The sequence below is a fragment of the Salmo salar genome, chromosome ssa16 (genome assembly GCF_905237065.1).
Source record: "Salmo salar chromosome ssa16, Ssal_v3.1, whole genome shotgun sequence".
NCBI classification, from domain to species: domain Eukaryota; kingdom Metazoa; phylum Chordata; class Actinopteri; order Salmoniformes; family Salmonidae; genus Salmo; species Salmo salar.
Window position 1 is genome coordinate 30,395,342 of NC_059457.1, and position 20,320 is coordinate 30,415,661.

General features: G+C 41.4%; 1 protein-coding gene across 3 annotated transcripts; it reads right to left on the reverse strand.

Moving 5' to 3' along the window:
* Positions 1-14,523: 14,523 nt before the first annotated feature.
* Positions 14,524-19,528, reverse strand: LOC106573757 (synaptotagmin 1). Of its 3 annotated transcripts, none has more exons than XM_014149095.2 (7): positions 19,285-19,528; positions 18,545-18,734; positions 18,257-18,336; positions 17,590-18,003; positions 17,399-17,518; positions 15,898-16,009; positions 14,524-15,776 (listed from the first exon to the last, which is right to left on the reverse strand). In XM_014149095.2, exons 2-7 carry the CDS (start codon positions 18,711-18,713, stop codon positions 15,466-15,468), a joined length of 1,206 nt encoding a protein of 401 aa, XP_014004570.2. In that variant the 5' UTR covers positions 18,714-18,734; positions 19,285-19,528; the 3' UTR covers positions 14,524-15,465. The 3 variants fall into 3 exon arrangements, with proteins under 3 accessions (XP_014004570.2, XP_014004571.2, XP_014004569.2); XM_014149096.2 differs by having other exon boundaries at positions 18,545-18,691; positions 19,285-19,499; XM_014149094.2 differs by having other exon boundaries at positions 18,545-18,726; positions 19,285-19,495.
* Between the last annotated feature and the right edge of the window lie 792 nt (positions 19,529-20,320).

The window sequence follows — 20,320 nt, forward strand, 5'->3', positions numbered from 1 at the left end:
ATATTTTACAACATATTATTGAAAACATGAAGCAGTAAACTATTTCAGTGCACACACCTGATTCGAGAAATAATATTAGCCTGTGTGACTGCTCTTACAAAAAGACATGTCACATTTGCAGTTTCACATATGAAAATCCCATTTTCAAGCAGTTTTCACATGTTGAGCTTAAATTTCACATTTGAAACCATATTTTCACATGTATTACTTTGAGTTCACATGTTAACACCAACTATTGACATGTGATGATAATAACATGTTTTCACCTAACGTGAATTGCAGTTTCACGTGAAAATCAAATGTTGTACATGTGGAATTGCAAGTTCACGTGAAAATCAATCACGTGAAAATCTAATTTGCAGATTCACATGCAAGAAAATGCCATATGTGAAAATCTCACTTTCATATGTGAAATTCCAGATTCACATTTGGGGTTAAAATATGTTATTCTCCTCACATGTGAAAAGATGGTGTTAACATGTCGCAGTAGCAATGTTTCCACCGGTGGAATTCCACCAGGGTGACCACATCTAAAAAGCCCAAATGCGTGACAAGGGAACGATTTTGCGGGATATTTACGGAACAGTGGACAGAAATAAAGTGTTACCATACATTTTCTGGGGGCAGGTTAATGGATCACGTTCAAATGGTGACATACACTCAGTGGCCAGTTTATTAGGTTACACCACCCTATTCCTGAAAATGGTCCGATCCCACAGTTAGTGAGTCACAAGACCGTGGCTTGCTATATAAAGCAGGCAGACAGGCATCGAGGCATTCAGTTACTGTTCGATTGAACGTTATAATGGGAAAACGAGTGACCTAAGCGACTTTGAGCAAAGTATGATCATTGGTGCCAGGCGCGCCGGTTCCAGTATCTCAGAAACAGACGTCCTCCTGGGCTTTTCATGCACGACAGTGTCTAGGGTTTACCGATGGCACTTATGCACTTTTCCCATGGCACTTATCATAAAAGTAGGGGTGTTAACCCCGTGTCCTGGCTAAATTCCCAATCTGGCCCTCATTCCATCATGGCCAACTAATCATCCCCAGCTTCCATTCTCATCCCCCTTCCTCTCCCCTCTAACTATTCCCCAGGTCATTGCTGTAAATGACTGCATTGTTTGTTAATGGCTTGTAAGTCAGCATTTCATGGTAAGGTCTACATTTGAGTCAGGATTTGCCATAAGCAGCATGAGTCAATGGCCCCATCCTGCCTGTTGTCAACGGTACAGGCTGGTGGCGGTGGTGTAATGGTGTGGGGAATCTTTTCCTGAAATATGTTAGGTCCCTTGATACCAATTGAGCAGCGTTTCCATGCCCCGAAGAATTCAGGCTGTTCTGAAGGCAAAGGGGGTCTGACCAGGTACAAGATGAGTGTACCTAATAAACTGGCCACTGAGTGTAGTTCTGCTGTATGAAGGTCACTGTCTGTTAAAGGGGCAATCCTTAGTTGCTACATCTATTTTTGGACTCATAAATAATGATATGTACCCATTGATTCTTGAAGAATATAACCTATAAAGGCCTTATGAGCTTAGTTCAGCTGTTGTGCCCCATCAGAACCCAACATATAAGCTTGTTTTACTCCAATGTTTGCAAACAAAGTAAATGTAAACAAACACTGTATAGCCTAAAAACATTGTTAAAACTATAATTTTGATAGCATGGATGGGCAGTCCTTGCATCCATAGCATAGTCTATGGATTTGAGAGTGTTTGCATTTCTCGAGCCCCATCCCTCAGCTTTTTACCAAAACTGTGGTGGGGAAAACACTTTGTTAATGTTTCAATTAAGGATTGCTGCTTTAAACACCTTTATTAGAGTAATAGTGTTATTATATGGTGCAATCCTCAAGTGAGGGAGTTACTTTCGTGCCATTAATATCAAGCAAAACTTCTGATTTCAATAATAAAAATCTTAGTATTGCAAACAGAAATAATGATTTTGAAAGCAATAAATAAACCCAACAGTACTGATAGCAAAACAAAATATTGGCAGGAAATAATTTTGAAATGTGAGAACAAATTAATTGTAAATGAATGCAAAAAAAGTTTTTATTTTTTATTTTTATGATAACATAATTAAATATTCTCCCCTCACCCTTACAAAAAAAGTACATTATCTAGGGAAAAAATCAAAACAGTTTTTTACACAAGATTTTTGTTATGTGTTTTATTTTGTAAGGGGAGAAAATATATTAACTGTGACATTGTACAGTACACAGGTAACATGAGAAATATTGTAGTTCCTATCACAAATGTTTTCATGTGTTGTGTGTAGCTAGCACTATGATAGTCAATTACTGGACATGATGTATGTAAATAAGCACACAAAGTGCTGCATCAATGATAAGTGTATAAAATATTAGAGGTTAATTGGATGACTGGATAGTATGACTCACAGCTGACAGACTTAGCATCATCCACATGCTGTCGTTCCTCTAAACTTTGCCTTCCTTTTTACAAAGCAGTTGTACCTTCACTTCCAATAACACATCTTTTATCTTCTTGCTTTCATCAGTTTATGGCATATGCCACATTGTCCTCTGGGGTTATGTAACTACTATGTTTTTTTGTGGTGATGTCACCATCTCCTCTCCTTTCTCTGGCTCCTTTGCACATTGATCTCTGAGGTGGCAAATTGGGTTAAAAGTATTATATTCTCCAGGACACAAAGGTCTCACTGTTCTCATGAGAGTGATAAAGACCTTGATCTGCGTTCAACCAGTTCAAACACTACAAAGGAAACAGATCTCACAGAGCTGCCAGAATGTTGGTGGGACAAAGGCTCTAATCTACAGCTGAGGCCAGATTTAACAAACGTTTGCATCAGGTGGCCCCGGGTATTTTAAAAGACAACCCCTGCCGGTTGACCTCAGCCAAAATGTCAGCACAAAGCACTGACCACTCCCAGGCAGACACCATCTGATCTGGCCTTGTCTTTTCTTGTTGACCCCATCATGGTGTGGCCAATGGCCACATGCAGGGATGAGCACAGACAATCACATTCCTCAGCTAAAGGCATGTTTGTGTTATCATTTAAATTGGTGTAGTTTCATGATAGACACAGGGTCTCAAGAAACTTCAAAGAAAGGCAGAGCCTACTGTAAGTGTAAACAGATGAAGATGAATACTCCTGCCCTTGGGATATGAATAAAAATATCTCTATGAATACATTCTTACTTTAATATATACTTCATAAAGTTTATCTGAGCATGTTGTCAATGCATTTCATTGTGGTAGATCTGATGCTCTTCAAATGCCTTTTTCTTTGTCTTTTCTGCCAGACTAATTGGACAACTGGAAGTTCTATAAACAGCAGGAAGGATGTCTGACAGGCTGCTGTGCTGTGCTGTGCTGTGCTGTGCTTTTATTTGCAGATTGGGAACAGGTGGAGCTGATTGGGTTGTTAAGGTGTTGCACCTGGGTTTGGGATCAACCAGGAGATAAAAGTTCCTGGTGCCCAGTCCTGGCTCTCTCTCACTCTCTCCACAAGCACAGTTTTGTTTTGTGATCTGGTTGATAATGGTTTTGATTAGGTGCACCCTTCAACACTGACACACATTTTACCTTCATCCATGTGTCTCCATTACACCCCTCACATGTCTACTTTCACACTTCACAGGTTTGTTTTCCTTTGGGGTTTTATACTTTGTTAGTTATTGAAATATTTTTGTTACTCCTTAACTGCCAAATGTGTGGACTCCATTGCTTGTCACCATCTAAGACAAATGGAGGCTCGTCCGGGATCTTGCCTAGGCTATTTCAATGTTATCCCTAATATATATGTTAATTGGTGACTCTTTGGTGTCTTAAGGTTTGCTTAGTTCTGGTATTGTCCCAGAAGCCTGTATGGCTATTTGGCCATTTGTATGCGCTATTGTATATTGGAAGTTACATGTTGACTTTGTAGTTGTGTTTAATCACACTTGAATTGGTTTAGACTGCCTTCTAAGGTATTGGTTTGATGACTTGTTTATTTAATACAAGTTTTTATTTGGTGCATCAGTGGCAAGAAGACCATGAAGTCTCATGTACAGTCCTTAGACACTTTGTTCTGTTCCCTGTTGGGTCATTGGATTGTGGAGGTGAGTTGTCTTTGCAATGTATGACAGTGAGAAGTTGAGGCAGCCATAACTCATTGCCCAGAGTTATGGTCTTTCCCCGTTAGGTATAGCGGTGTGTTCCTGCTGGGAGCACGTTGTGCATCATTTGTTGTTTGTGTGGTGATCGTGGTCAGAGGAGTTGTCTCGGGAGCACATCTGTGGTTCGGGGTTGGTTACCAGCGAGCTGGTTCCTCCTTTGTGCCAGCATGCGCTACTGCAACAATACCCGCCGCAAAGCCACCGACAACTAAGGTTAAGTTTAACAATAACATTTGGGGGAACATAAGTAATACACCTATTTTTGCAGTGTTAAGTCAGCTATGTACTTGTTCTGTAGTTTGTGCTCATTAGGGCAGTTCAAAGTTTGGGCTACTACTGTTCATTTGGTAGTAGCATTATGGAGTCTATTGAGGATTTTGTCCGTGCTCCTTCTGAAGAGCTGCTAATGCAGTTTACGAAGGAACAGCTTTTGAAGTTGAGTGACTTATGTTGCGATTAGTGACAACCGTCTCAAGGGTACAATGAAGTCTGTCAGCTAATTTGCTTTCTGCTGGTATTTTGAAGGCAGAATTGGGTGAACCTAGTCCTGCTGTATTGGATGTACCAATTGTGTCTAGTACTGGTTTGACATTTGAGCAGAAGGAGTTACTTTTATTGCAGCTAAATCATGACAAACATCTGGAAAGGTTGAAACAGCAAAAATAACTTTATTTGGGAAGGGTGTAGCGGGATTGGAACAAGCTAAACTGTGTCAACATCAGCGGTTAGAACTTGTCAGAAGGCAAGCTTTCAGGTGAATTTTCTTTAGAGAATGACTACGCAACCTCCCCAATGGGATGTTCTTCCCTTGGTCGTTCTCTGCCTTTTGATGTTGCTGGTATTCTCCGGTTGTTGCTTAATTTTACTTAAAATGATCAGGATCTATTTGTTTTTAATATTATTTGAACGTGTAGCAGACCGTACTTTGAGGTTAGTGTGTTTTGACCAGTAGGACTCAGGAGGCTTATTCATCTCTTAGTGCTACAGATGGTGATTATGGGAAGGTTAAAGCTGCTGTCCTGCATGCTTATGAGTTGATCCCTGAAGCATATCGACAGCATTTCAGAACGTTGAAAGGTGAAAAACAGTCCCATGTTGAGTTTTCACAGGATTTGTTAATTCACTTGTTGGTGTACTGCTTCAGAAGTCACTAGTTTTGAAGATTTGTGCAACCTGGTGGTCCTTGAACAATTTAAAGAATCTGTCCTGCATTGTCTTTCTACCTATATAAATGAACATAAAGTAAGGAATGCATCTGAAGCTGCTGTTTTGGCAGATGAGTACATACTGACCCACAAAGGCAGTTTTGGAGGGTCCTGTATGCGAGATTGGGGGTAGAGGAACAGTTCAAGTGGATTTCAGTCAGCAAATTCCTTTGGTTCTGGTTATGATGCATTTTCATCTAGATCTGAATGTGGTTCAAGTGGACAGAATGATATAAGTAAAATCTGTAATTATTGTCAAGGTAAAGGCCACTGGAAGAATTTGTCTTGTCCTTGGTAAAAAGGTCAGCAGCTTGGCCAGCACAAATTTAAAACCTGTTAGCTGGGCCTGTTCCTTCATGTTAATCCTGTTGCTCAAGAATTGTCCAAAACTTTTAGTACTGGTTATTCGCTGTTTGTCTCACAGGGTTATGTTTACTATTGGGTAGTGATGTGCCAGTAAAGATTCTGCGAGACACTGGTGCCTCTGAATTGTTTGTTTCGGAGTCGTTCTGCCTTTTTCTCTGGAGACATACAGGAACCAATGTCCTGATTCAAGAGCTCGGTTTGAATACGTTGTCTGTACCCTTGCACAAAGTCAAACCTATATCTGACCTAGTGCAAGGAGGTTGCCCTTGGGGTGCCTCCCTTTCTGCCCGTTGACGGTGTTCATGTGACTTTGGGTAAAAACTTAGCCGTGTCTGGCGTGATACATCTCCTCTGGTGGTATCTCATACCCCATCCCATGTAGGGATTATTGATGAAAATGTACAGAGATTCCCGGAGGTATTCTCTGCATGCTATGACCCGTGCTGACACTATGGTCAAAACGGAACTTACACAACACATAGCCGAACAGTTTGATAATCCATTAAATATTTACCTGTGATCTTGTGATGGAGTAGTCCTCTGATCCTACCTTTAAAAGGTTTATTTGAGCAAGTACTTCTGGTTGAGGTAAGGAGTGCTGTCCAGGTTTACTATATTCAATATCAGTTGTTGGTGAGGAAATGGACTACGAACAGCAAAAGTTGTGAGTGATGCTATTGTTCAGATTGCGGTTCATTCTAAGCTTTGAGATCTAGTTTTGAAAACATGTCATGTTTCTGGTCACCTGGGGTTAGTAAAACCTATGATGGAAATTTGCGTAATATTTATTGGCCTTTTAAAGACATTTCCGCTTACATCAAAACATGCCATGTTTGTCAGCTGACTGGGAAGCCTAATTGGATGTAAAGGCCAGTCCTGCTACAACCTACTCCTGTTACAGGCCAGCCACTTGAGCATTTGATTATTGATTGTGTTGGACCCTTACCCCGTTCTAAAGCTGGTAGCACCTACCTGTTAACTTATGTCAGGCTACGATATCCTGCAGCCTATCCACTTCGCAACATTACCACAAAGTCTTGTGAAGGCTTTGTCACAGTTCATCTCTATTCAGAGTGATCAGGCTTCCAACTTCTCACATATTTGCGCAAGTCTTGCGACAATTGCGTATAAAACATAATCAAGCCAATGCTTATGCGCAGAGTCAAGGGGCCCTTGAGCAGTTTCATCAGACTTCGAAGTCACTGTTACATCCTAATTTAGTGCAGTACGCATGTGACTGGGAAGAGGGGTTACACTGGTTGCTACTCTCTGTTAAAGAAGTATCACAGAGCACTGGGTGACCTTTCCTAGTGACCTTGTTCTTGGTCATGCTGTGTGGTCCCCTTACTGTATCAGAGGATGGGAAGTTGGTTGAGCAGCCCACAAATCTGTCATGTTTGTGTTTTCTAACACAGGTTGTATGTATCTTGTGAAATGGCAAAAGAAACTAGCATCCGCTCAGGTGAGGATGAAAAGTTTGTTTGACTGGCGAGCTGAGCCGTGACAATTTAGTCCAGGGGACCAGGTTCTGGCCCTGCTGCCCATTGTCGCTTCTCCTTTTCAGGCCAAATTCAGCAGTCCACACTGTGGTTCGCCAATTGTCCGATCTGAACTCTAATTGCTACCCCTGAGCTCAGAAAGGTGAATCCGCTCTGCTATGTCAATTAGTTAAAGCCCTATGCTCGTTTGTCTTCTGAATTGGCTAAATCAGAACTGTGCTAAAACTGACGTGGTTAGTCCTGTTCTTTTGGTGGACTCTGATCTGAGGTCAGCCACTCTACCTTCACATACAGTGGCAGTGTGAAGAAGGGGTGCCAGGCCCTGATGGTATTTTGCGTTGTAGGTTGATGAATTTGGAGTTTGTTGGGTCACCTGTCTAATTGTCAAGCAGAATTAACTGATTTGATCACTGATTTTCAGTCTGTTTGCTGACACACCTTCTCGTACATGTTTGGCAGTGCACGTTATTGATATTGGGGATGCTGTCCCCATTAAACAGCATTTTTATCGTGTGTCATTGGGAAGCTACGTCACGTGGACTCGGATGACGTACATGCCTGTTAATGATATCGCTGTACCATCATTCTCCAGTTGGGCCTCCACGTGTCTCTTGGTGAACAAGCCAGATGGTTCTCTTAGATTTTGCACTGACTAGGTTAAGTGTGATAACCTGACTGTTACCCACTCCCACGGATGGAAGATTGTGTTGACCAGGTTGGCGCTGCCCGGTTTGTCAGCAAGTTTGATTTACTGAATGGTTACTGGCAGGTGCCTTTGTCATCAAGAGCTTATGAAATATTTGCTTTTATTACTCTGTCTTTTCTCCTATACTGTCATGAGTTTTGGCCTACGCAACGCTCCTGCTATGTTTCAGCATCTTATGAATAGGGTGATCTCTGGCCTTGAAGGCTGTACTGTTTTATCTAGATGTGGTTGTTTATAGTGACATTTGGGAGTGACATCTGGTGCAGATACAGACTCGGATTGCTTCGCTGAGGCCTGTCTCACTGAACTTAACCAAATGTGAGTTTGCCCAGGCAACCGCGACCTACCTCGGCAGGGTCGTGTTCTCCTGGTGCGTGCTAAAGTGGCCGCTATCTGTTTCCACCGCCCACCACCAAGAAGGAGCTGCAACGCTTCCTAGGTATGGTTGGGTATTATCGGGGGTTTGCTGCATCTTCTCCATGGTTGTAGCACCCCTGACTGATCTGTTGAAGAGGGCTGATTTTCATCTGGACTTCCTGCTGTCAGTGCTTTTGAAAATTTGAGACTGCTCCTTAGCTCTGACCCTGTGTTGGCTGCCCCATGATTGGAACAGCCTTTCAACCTATATGTGGATGCCAGTAATGTGGAGGCAGGTGCCGTGTTGCTTCAAGCAGATGGTGTTGAACATCCTGTTAGCTATTTCTCCTGAAAGTTTATCAGTTGAATTGTTCAGTGGTGGAGGCCCTTGCCTTAATCTGGGCGTTGCAGCATTTTGAAGTATATGTGGGGTCAGGTGTGGTCCCCATTGTGGTTTACACTGACCACAACCTTTTTCCTGCACACCATACTTTGCCCAAATCGCAGGATTATGCGCTGGTGTTTGTTCCAGCAGGTGTTCCATTTGGATGTACGACGTGTAAAAGTTGTGGATGTGCTTTCCCGTGCACCGATTTAGTAGATCTTTGGACGCCTTTGTGTTTGTTCTTTTCGGTTGGTGGTCTTGTCCGTTATGTTGCTCTGACTTCTGCTCTGCTATCGCTCGGTCTCCATTTCTTTCTCTTAAATTGTTGCTTCCAGGTACCGTGGTTGGATGGGGTCAGGTGATTTGGTTGGATTGGTGTCATGGGCATCTGGTGGGCCTCTTACCTTTATTTTATTTTTTATTTTTTTTATGGTTTGTATAGAATTGTCTGAACCTTTATTAGTTATGGTTTTTGATCAGTTGTATTTGTGTTTTTTTTTTTGGGGTCCTTAGTCCATGATTTTTATGGGTGTTACGCCCCCTCACTCTCCCTGCCTCTGTTTGTGCTTTCATTTGCAGATTGCGGACAGGTGGAGTTGATTGGGTTGAGGTGACAAGTTGCACCTGGGTTTGGGATCAACTAGGAGAAGTTCCTGGTGCCCAGTCCTGGCTCTCTCTCTCCACAAGCACCATTTTGTTTTGATGTGGTTGATTATGTTTTTTGATTAGGTGCACCCTTCAACACTGACACACATTTTACCTTCATCCATGTGTCTCCATTACACCCCTCACATGCCTACTTTCACACTTCACAGGTTCATTTTCCTTTGTAGTTTTATACTTTAGTTATTTAACAAATATTTGTGTTACTCCTTAACTGCCTACATGGACTCCCTTGCTTGTCACCATCTAAGAGCCAGGTTGTGACAACTGCAGGGAGAGTGGGAGACATAGTAGTGAGCCAAAGACAGCTTTTATTGTGGGGGAGGTGGGTCTTTGGCTCGTCTCTAACGCTGACTCAAAGATGCCTGCGTGAGAACTGTATTTCAACTGGGAGGAAAAACAAGGGAAGACAGGACAACAGTGAGAATGAGGACTGATGTGAAGTCCTCACAGGAACTTCTAGACTTTACCCAAGGGAAGAATGTGGGAGATGCAGAATGGAATGTGGAATTTGTCAGAGGGGAGGGGCTGAAGGGGTAAGAGACCTCTCTGCTTTGTTAGGATTTCCTGTGCTGTGAGGTCAGATGGCTGCAACACTAACTTCACACAACTTCAATGGTACCACACTCAATGTCAGTATTTGAGTAATTGTCTTCTGACAAAGAAGAAATGCTCATATCCCACCTGTTGGGAGTTGTTTGTTGTTTTTCAGAACATTCAAATAAAAGAACTAAGAATGGCTGATCCTACATGGTAAATTCAAAAAGCTTTGCTCTGAAACTCAGAAGAAACTTCCACACAACCTTTTCCTATGTAACCCAACATTCCACTGTATTGACATCATCAGAGCCAATTGACAGTGGGAATATATTTTTCTATTTACCTAGGCAAGTCATTTAAGAAAATATTGTTATTTATAATGACGGCCAAACCCGGACGACGCTGGGCCAGTTGTGCGCCGCCCTATGGGACTCCGAATCACGATCGGATGTGATACAGCTTGGAATATGTATAGCAAGCGTAAACCACATGGAATTTACATTTTTCTCTTAGGCAGATGATTGGCTGCATGTCACTTATATAATGGTCTAGAGTAAAGTGTGCTGACTGCTCACCCGTTAGTGATGCCTGACCTACAGTATATCCTGAAAGTCCTGTATACAGTATCAAGTTCTGCTGTGGCTTGCAGCAAATAAAACGTATGTTTCTAACCAGGACATCCCATACTCGCATCTCAAAGCCAAGCTGTAAAATACACATCTTTGACTGATACAACTTCAAATTACACCCCCTGTTATGGCTGATACTTAGAATAGTATATTTGTATTTCTTTTTTTCTACACCAATTTGCATTTCTATAAATGAGAGATGACGCCACAGGTGAAGAGACGTTCTCAGCTGTATTCACTGTGTGGGAGATCCCAGGAGGTTTAGGAGAGCGGTAAACAACGGTGGCTAAATGTTTACATCTAATTTCACACTGAGCAATAAACGAAATGTCAGAGCAGTTAATGACAATGACGTAACTGTACTATTTTGATACCGATATTTTGTAACTGCACCTTACTACAGTCTGAATCAATCAAACGTGATGAGAGCAACTTTTCATTGTTCAAACAGAACGGAACTATGAAATTGAAAGCTGCAGGACCATTTAAAGAGTGTTATGGCTGTGTTCATAGTGTGCATTACACTGTGTAAGCCCCTTAGTAGACTGGACAGAATTTCCCCTCCCTAACAGCTGTATGACATTGAGTGGACAGTAATTGCAGGCAGACTGCAGCCCCTCTAAAGGCATGGCAGTAAGCCCCTTTCATTGTTCCAACAGAAGGGAACTATGAAATTGAAAGCTGCATGACCACTTAAAGAGCATTATGGCTGTGTTCATACTGTGCATTCCACTGTGTAAACCCCTCAGTAGACTGGACAGAATCTCCCCTCTCTAACAGCTGTACAACATAGAGTGTGGACAGTAATTGCAGGCAGACTAAAGGCATGGCAGTAAGCCCCTTCCATCTCAAGGTCTCTGGGTTTATTTTCTCATGCCTCTGTTCACGGACAGACAAATTAGGAGATAGTGGGCAGGGGAGTATCAGCCAGCTAACAGCACATTGCCCTGGAGAAGGGGTGGGCACTGCCTGGGAATGGCCTTGAAAGGGTGAGACGCAAGCTGGCTACTAATCTCACATCAGCAGCTCACAGTGTTGAGAGAAGTTTTGTGGTGTTTTATTTTGTGATTGGGAATGCACAAGTTTTGGGGTTGCAGTCTGAACTCAAAGAACTCTCTTCTGTTCTGATCCATATCGTTCTTCTTTGCTCTTCATTCTCTAGTCTTGAGTAAGGTTGGGGTTTGACTCAGCTGCCACATTTCAGTTTTTCCTCAGATTGTTGCAGCACAGCCACATCAAGGACAAACACTGCATGATAGACTATGTGATGACTGATCTCGCAAAGCCAGACATGTCTATGAATATTGCATATCCTCAGACTACCGTCATAGCTGTATAGTCTGGCATGGGAGTCTTGTTGACAGTTATGTCTTAGCATTACAGACAAATGTGTGGACAGAACTGACTAGATCATAAAGTATCATGACATACAGTAGCTGGTAAACTGGGGAAAGTACAGTAATAGAACCACTGAGCTACAGTATATATGAATCATTATAAACTGGGTGGTTTGAGCCCTGAATGCTGATTGGCTGAAAGCCGTGGTATATCAGACCGTATACTACAGGTATGACAAAAACATTCTCTTTACTGTTTTAATTACATTGGTATCCAGTTCATAATAGCAATAAGGCACCTCGGGAGTTTGTGGTATATGGCCAATATACTACGGCTAATGACTGTATCCAGGCACTCTGCGTTGCGTCGTGCGATAGAACAGCCCTTAGTCGTGTGACACATGACGCATGTGTGGCCTTTATGCTGCATCCAAAACAACTGGGAACTCGGAAATCACCCAATTCGGAATTTCAAGTCGTGATGTATTGTTGTCTCTACCTTCTTGCCCTTTGTGCTGTTGTCTGTGCCCAATGTTTGTACCATGTTTTGTGCTGCTACCATGTGTTGCTACCAAGCTGTGTTGTCAGATGTTGCTGCCTTGCTATGTTGTCTTAAGTCTCTCTTTATGTAGTGTTGTGTTGTCTCTCTTGTCATGATGTGTGTTTTGTCCTATATTTATGTTATTTATTTTAAAAATTTTAATCCCAGCCCCCGTCCCAGCAGGAGGTCTTTTACCTTTTGGTAGTCCGTCATTGTAAATAACAATTTGTTCTTAACTGACTTGCCTAGTTAAATAAAAATAAAAACTTTTTTTTTTTTAATTAAAACTCGGGCCTATTTCTAGAGCTCCGACTTGCTGATCTGAAAATCACTGACGTCAAAATTTGACTTAGTTTTATTCCGAGTTCCAAGTTGTCTTGAAAGCAGCATTACTAATAAGTAGATGGGTTGAACAAATGGCTCTTTTTGAATGGTGAAAGAGCCGTTCATTTGGCTCCCTAAATGGCACACTGCCACCACTGCTTGTAGAGCTTTAAACAATGTTTTTCTGCAGATAAATTACAAAATGATTAAATAGTAGGGACAGCGCGTCAATCTGGTCGACGGGCATTCCGAGGCTTTTTGGCCCACCGAAAATAGTCGGAAAGCTCATCACTACTAACAAGTTACAGCAGAGCACCCTCATGTGGTCAACAAAGGTACACGCTAGACCAGGATGAACGTTCCTAAACTGCTTGTGGGAGTCCAAGTTCAGAGCTGAGAATGTATAAATATGTGAATGTTTTTACTAAACAGATATCTTCAAGGTTCTAGTGATGCTGACATGCAACAATTACCATAAGTTAAGAATCTTTGTGCACTTCATTAATATGGAGTTGGTCTCCGCTTTGCTGCTATACCAGCCTATACTCTTCTGGGAAGGCTTTCCACCAGATGCTGGAACATTGCTGCGGGGACTTGCTTCCATTCAGCCACAAGAGCATTAGTGAGGTTGGGCGATTAGGCCTGGATCGCAGTCGGCATTCCAATTCATCGCAAAGGTATTCGATTTGGTTGAGGTCAGAGCTCTGTGCAGGCCAGTCAAGTTCTTCCACACAGATCTCGACAAACCATTTCTGTATGGACCTCGCTTTGTGCACGGGGGCATTGTCATGCTGAAACAAGAAAGGGCCTTCCCCAAACTGTTGCCACAAAGTTGGAAGGACAGAATCGTCTAGAATGTCATTGCATGCAGTAGCGTTAATATTTCCCTTCACTGGAACTAAGGGGCCTAGCCCAAACCATGAAAAACAGCCCCAGACCATTATTACTCCTCCACCAAACTTTACAGTTGGTACAATGCATTGGGGTAGATAGCGTGCTCCTGGCATCCGCCAAACCTAAATTCGTCCGTTGGACTACCAGATGGCGAAGTGTGATTAATCACTCAAGAACATGGTTCCAATGCTCCTGTGTCCAAAGGTAACGAGCTTAACATCCCTCCAGCCGACGCTTGGCATAGCACATGGTTATCTTAGGCTTGTGTGCGGCTGCTCGGCTATGGAAACCCATTTCATGAAGCTCCCAACGAACAGTTATTGTGCTGAAGTTGCTTCCAGAGGCAGTTTGGAACTCTGTAGTGAGTGTTGCAACCGAGGAGAGACGATGTTTACGCACTAAGCACATCAGCACTTGGTGGTCCCGTTCTGTGAGCTTGTGTGGCCTACTGCTTTGCGGCTGAGCCGTTGTTTCTCCTAGATGTTTCTCCTTCACAATAACAGCACCTGCAGTTGACCGGGGCAGCTCTAGCAGGGCAGAAATTTGATTAAATGACTTGTTGGAAAGTTGGCATCCTATGACGGTGCCACACTGAAGCCACTGAGCAGTAAGGCCATTCTACTGTCAATGTTTGTCTATGGAGATTGCATGGCTGCATACTCGATTTTATACACCTGTCATCAACTGGTCTGGCTGAAATAGCCGAAACCACTAATTTGAAGGGGTGTCCACATACTTTTGTATATATAGTATTTAATATTCACAGGTGATCAGGCACTGCTCATATCAGGTGAGCAGCTGGAACTTATGATTTATCCACAGCATTTCAGTATAGTATAATAGTAAAGCATAGTCTATTTTTCACAGAGAGGTGATATCAATTTTGAGAAATAGCTTGAAAAACAAAATGTTAGTAATCCTGGTCCTCCACACATTTCCATTTTTTTATTTGCCCTTTATTTTACCAGTTCGGTCTCATTGAGATGACCAAACACTTTTACAAGAGAGACATGGCCAAAATAGCAGCACACAAAGTTGCAGACACGTTTACAACGTAAAACACAAAGAACTACAGTTTAAAAAACACCAATTTACACACTGAACAGCAAGATGATATGGGAAAGTGTGGTGCAACTAGGAGTCAAAATATTGACAGCCCCCCCACTTCATTTTCCATAACTTTCCATAATTTCCCATTATAGTGTTAACCTAGCTTTTAACTAATATAATGGGACAAGCTCCTGAAATTTGGAACTGGAATGTTTTTCTCCCTGTCTCCAAATGGGCCTTAGGCACAATCACCAAACACAGTCAAGTGAGCACAGGCGATAGTTTTCATTTGTCTGTTGGACAAAAATGGGAGCTGTTTCAATATGGCCTTATAAATAAAAAATGACCAGTGATGTAATCTCCGAAGAGCGAATGAAGGCCAGCCTACTCTCATGTAGAGGATACAGTGATGTGTGAGAGCTTTGGAGTCAGTAATAAACCTCAGCGCCCAATGGTACACAGTGTCCAGCATACATCATGACTCCACAGGGGCATACATGTACAAGATATCACCATAATCAATTACAGGGACAAAAATAGCGGAAACAAGCCAATTTCGCACTTCAAAAGAAAAACATGACTTATTATGAAAATAAAAACTAAACTTGAGCCTAAGCTTTTTCACAAGACCTTTGACTTGGGGTTTAAAGGTGAGACACTCATCTATCAAGAAACCAAGTTCTTGTAAGTTGCCACTCTTTCTATTTGCTTGTCCTGCATAGTGACTATACATGGAAGAGTATGAGGTTTCATCTTAGATTTTGTGAAAACCATCAACTGTACATTACAAGAACATAGTCAAAGTAGGGGGCCTGGCTGACTTCAAATCAACAACGGATGCCACTTTGCTATTGGCTGACAAATTGATCGCATCATCAAACGCCAGTGTTCATCCTCTGACCTCTTTCCCTTTCCAAAGGTGACCTGGCCAACCAGGCGTTTGGCTGACTTCCTGTCTGCATGGATCTCGTACACAGAGACCACAATGCAGCACGCCCTGATCTGTGGGTCTGGCAGGGTGAACATCATGACTTCGTTGAAGACGGTCACTTCACACAGGGTCTTAGCAGTGGACTTCTGGTGCCGCAGCTTGAACTGGTTGCAGAGGACACTGATCCTGGCATACAACCGAACTAGAAAAATGAAACTAACTTTTTGAAACAATCACCAATCAATCCTACCTGTATCTACAACGCAACAGTATGCAACGTCTGCTCAATAATGAGTTTATCACACAAGAAAAGTGGCATTTACCTTGGTCTTTTTTACTTTGCTGAGGCAGTGCCCTGATCTTCAGCAGACCCACCTCCAGTCTCTGGAGGGTGTGGAGGTATTTTAGAGAGAGAAGCACCTCTCCAACCATGTCCTGGAAATTGTAATACTGTATTACTAAAGTCATGACAGTACACAGACAGGTTTGATATCACTTGAACATACTGTGTATTTATTTGGACAGTGAAGCTAAAAGTTAGAATTTGGCTCTATACTCCAGCATTTTGGATTTGAGATCAAATGTTTTATATTTATTTATTTATTTAGCCTTTATTTAACTAGGCAAGTCATGAGGTGACAGTACAGAATGTCACCTTTAATTTGAGGGTTTCTGTATACATATCAATTTTACCGTTTAGAAATGAAAGCACTTTATGTATCTAGTCCCCCCATCTGAAGGTGTCAAGTATTTGGAACAATTCACTTACAGTGTATTCAATTTAGTCAAAGTTTAGTATTTGGTCCCAAATTCCTAGCACACAATGACTACATCACATGTGTGACTCTACAAACTTGTTAGATGCATTTGCAGTTTTTTGTTGTTGTTTATGTTTCTTGATTACGTTTTTCCCAATATAAATGAATGCTAAATTTATTGCATCATTTTGGAGTCACTTTGTAAATAAGAATATAATACCGGTCAAAGGTTTTAGAACACCTACTCATTCAAGGGTTTTTCTTTATTTTTACTATTTTCTACATTGAAGAATAACTGAAATAACATATATGGAATCATGTGGCAACCAAAAAAGTGTTAAACAAATCAAAATATATTTTAGATTCTTCAAAGTAGCCACCCTTTGCCTTGATGACAGCTTGCACACTCTTACCAGTCAAAAGTTTGGACACACCTACTCATTCAAGGGTTTTTCTTTATTTTTTACTATTTTCTACATTATAGAATAATCGTGAAGACATCAAAACTATGGAATAACACATATGGAATCATGTAGTAACCCAAAAAGTGTTAAACAAAACATATATTTTGATTTGTTTAACACTTTTCTGGTTACTACATGATTCCATGTGTTATTTCATAGTTTTGATGTCTTCACTATTATTCTACAATGTAGAAAAAGATAAAACAAATTAAGAAAAACCCTTGAATGAGTAGGTGTGTCCAAACCGTTGACTGGTACTCTGCATGTAGCAGAAAAGCTGTAAAAAACAAACAAGATATGTGTCCTCCAAAGAGTGGATGGGTTAAAAAAAATAACAAATATATATAACACACCATAAGGGAATTTGTCCAAATACTTCAAATTGGGGGCCTAGACACATAAAGTGCTTTCATTTCTAAATGGTAAAACATATGTATGAAAATACCCTCAAATAGAAGATGACATTCTGAGCTGTCGCCTCATATAAAACATTTGATCTCAAATCCAAAATGCTGGAGTATAAAGCCAAAATCAATGTTTTAGCTTCACTGTCCAAATGAATTCGTAGTGGAGTGTAGGTACAGATAGAGTGTATCATCCACCTTTTGTGGTGTCTGTAGATCCTCCAGTACTTCAAGAGGGTATGAGATTTTCATATCACACAGAGAAACTCTGACCTCTCCCAGGAACCCATGCCTGGAGAACTTATCAAAGTCTCTGACCTGCAGAAAAGAGGAAATTATTTTGGTTATCTCATTTAATTAGCTAATCAATGTAACACCACGTTATGTACCTCAAACCTGACGGTGGTGTGAGGGACATCCTCCTCCTCCATAGAGTAGGAGAACTGGTCCCCAAACGTAGGGCTGCTGCTGTCCTTCACTATACGGGACTGCCACTCATGGAGCAAACACTGCAGTGAAGGAGAGGACTGCTCCTCCTTCTCCTCCTCATTATCATGCCTGGCCCATAGCAGCCGAACCCTCACAAAGGGGTCCACACTGCGGCTGAAGTCCCTGACCGGCAGGCCCCGGGCCTCCAGGACGGTGACCACCAGTCTGGACTGCAGCTGGTCATAGTAGAGGGAGAAGCGCAGGGAGCCCTTCACCTCCTCGTCCAGCTGGTTTCCCAGGCTGGGCAGCTCCACATGGCTGCCCATGGACAGGCAACGGCTCAACCTCTGTGCATCTTCATGGAGCTTCTCCACCTGGGGAACAGATATGGTCATACTGTCTATTTCAGTGCGTTCTCTAAACCACAGCTCACTGAGATAAGCCCTCTGTTTGATTTACGTGCATTCAAGAACAGCACGACTGCAAAGATACACACAGAATGTTAGCTATTCATCATAGTAGAAGCTTGTTGCTCCATATTTCAGTGTAGACATAAGACAAAATGGGAGAGCGTTCCTTGTGAGTAACCAAAGGAATTAATGGTTACAAGTAATAGAGTGCTCTAACCTTAACATTAGGCCTCTGGGTTTCCGTGTGGAGGTCTCCTGTCTTTGCTGGCTTGCCATCAGATGAAAGTAAGTCATCCACTGCATTGAATAGAGAATTCAAGCAGCATAACAACTTGTCTCCTGTTCATGAGCCAAAGTCTTATCCCAAAAATATAGGAGTTTGCAATAAAGAATGTTCAGTACTTTAATTATTATTCCATCCAGTTCTACTGTACATTGGTGCTTGACCCATATATGGTTGGACCAACAACCAACTGATAACTTAGATTCATTTTAGTTAACTTACCAGGTTCCTTTGGAGCCTGTGAGCAGTAGCGGTATAATTGCCACACCAGAATGCCCATAGCAATCAGGAAGAGGGTTACAGAGATTCCCAGGATACAGTACTTGACCTCTTCATTGAAGGGCATGCGTAGGTCCCCAATAGACAGGTCTACAGTGGGAAGGAAACTCATGTCTCTCTGCCATCTAAAACCCTGCAGAGCAGGATGGCATATCATTTCAGCACTTGTAATGTTCTATTCAAATCATATATTTACCCAGGTGTCCTACAGTATATGCAAAATTTGTGCAATTCTCAATGGTTAAACAACATTCATGATATCCAGTAACAAACTTTAGACCACAGTCTCCTCTATGGAATGTTACTTGAACATTTTCATGTTCGACCCATCATAGGTTCATATTATTAATGCACATTTACATTTTAGAGATACATGTTTTTAGTTAGTGTTGCTCTATAACAACTGTCATAACAAGGAAATTATATCAGATAAGTAAACTAAAGATATCTATCATATCATCTGGCTCCCCATTAACATGTTACAGTATTACACATAATGTACAAGTACTGTATATATAAAGTCACCCTATATCCTTAATCACTCTATTCTGTCCATTCATTTACAATTGGCAGATACAAATATACAGTGACACACTGGCAAACATCATCTGGTAGAACTACAGTTATGGTAAAAGACTAAACACAATGTGATATGTGTGAAGTAAGAAAATAAGACTTAATACCTTATGACATCATCCGTCTGTCCCTCTCCATTCACTGTCACCTGAGTTTCCATTACCATACATTCATCCTCTGGCAAAATGACTTACTGATCCCATCAGTACCTGCCTATCCACCACCTGGTTTAACAGGTCTGATTAGTTTCTAAGGAAGTTTCAAGACTGCCTCGTCTTATTGTACTTTCTCCACAAGCAGCCTTGTCATTTGTAGATAGACGGTTTCACATTACTCTCTGGCTCATTGTTCCACCAGCACTATTTGCAAAGCCACTGCTAGATAAGGTTTATCACATGCAGTACCCAAATAGCTGCCAGATGAATGATAAAATAGTGCAAATAAAATAAAACAGGCTTGAATTATTTCAGCATTCACCTAATAGTGTTTGGATAACTAAAGAGCAAACAAAAGCATTCTTAACATACGGATGAAAAAGTTTTTTTATCATATCCTCTTCCTTGTTCCTCATTTTCTAAAAACTTTTGTGCACAACTTGTATTTCAGATTCATCCAACATCAGAAAAACTCCTACTATGCGTCATATGGGATAACACATGGGATAAATGTTATTTTGCAGGATACTTACAAAATGTTCTAAAGACACGTAGTAAAAATAAATACTCTCCATTACTATTTTGTGTAATAACACCAAAATGCTTTTCAATGGAAAGGGGAGCCGTAAAATACATCACCCTTTCAGACATAACAGTGGGATATTTCTGTATAATGACATAAAGAAGAACCGGATCGTTCACGGATCATAAAATATTATAATTGAATATCCTCTTAGAGTTTGTGGTTTACAAAGAAGTCACATGGGAAGTTACTTATCCAAAGCTTTATCTTTTGTTTTATATGTAATGTAAGTGCCTTAATGTGTTTGGACCCCAGGAAGAGGGATCCCTAATAAATACAAATAAGAACAGCTTTCTCAAAGAAAAACAGAATGTCAACTATTTTATTACTTGCCACTTCAACCTGTTGCACATAGGCCTACAGTACAATTAACTTGTCTATTTTTAATAACATAGGTTAGGCATA

Excerpts from the sequence above, each read along its gene's own strand:
- LOC106573757 (XM_014149094.2), bottom strand. The coding sequence starts at position 19,343 with ATGGTAATGGAAACTCAGGTGACAGTGAATGGAGAGGGACAGACGGAT. Across the intron at positions 18,727-19,284 it reads CAGACGGATGATGTCATAAG|ATGGCAGAGAGACATGAGTT; the intron begins GTATTAAGTCTT and ends GCAGGGTTTTAG. Across the intron at positions 18,337-18,544 it reads ACAGGCTCCAAAGGAACCTG|TGGATGACTTACTTTCATCT; the intron begins GTAAGTTAACTA and ends TATTCAATGCAG.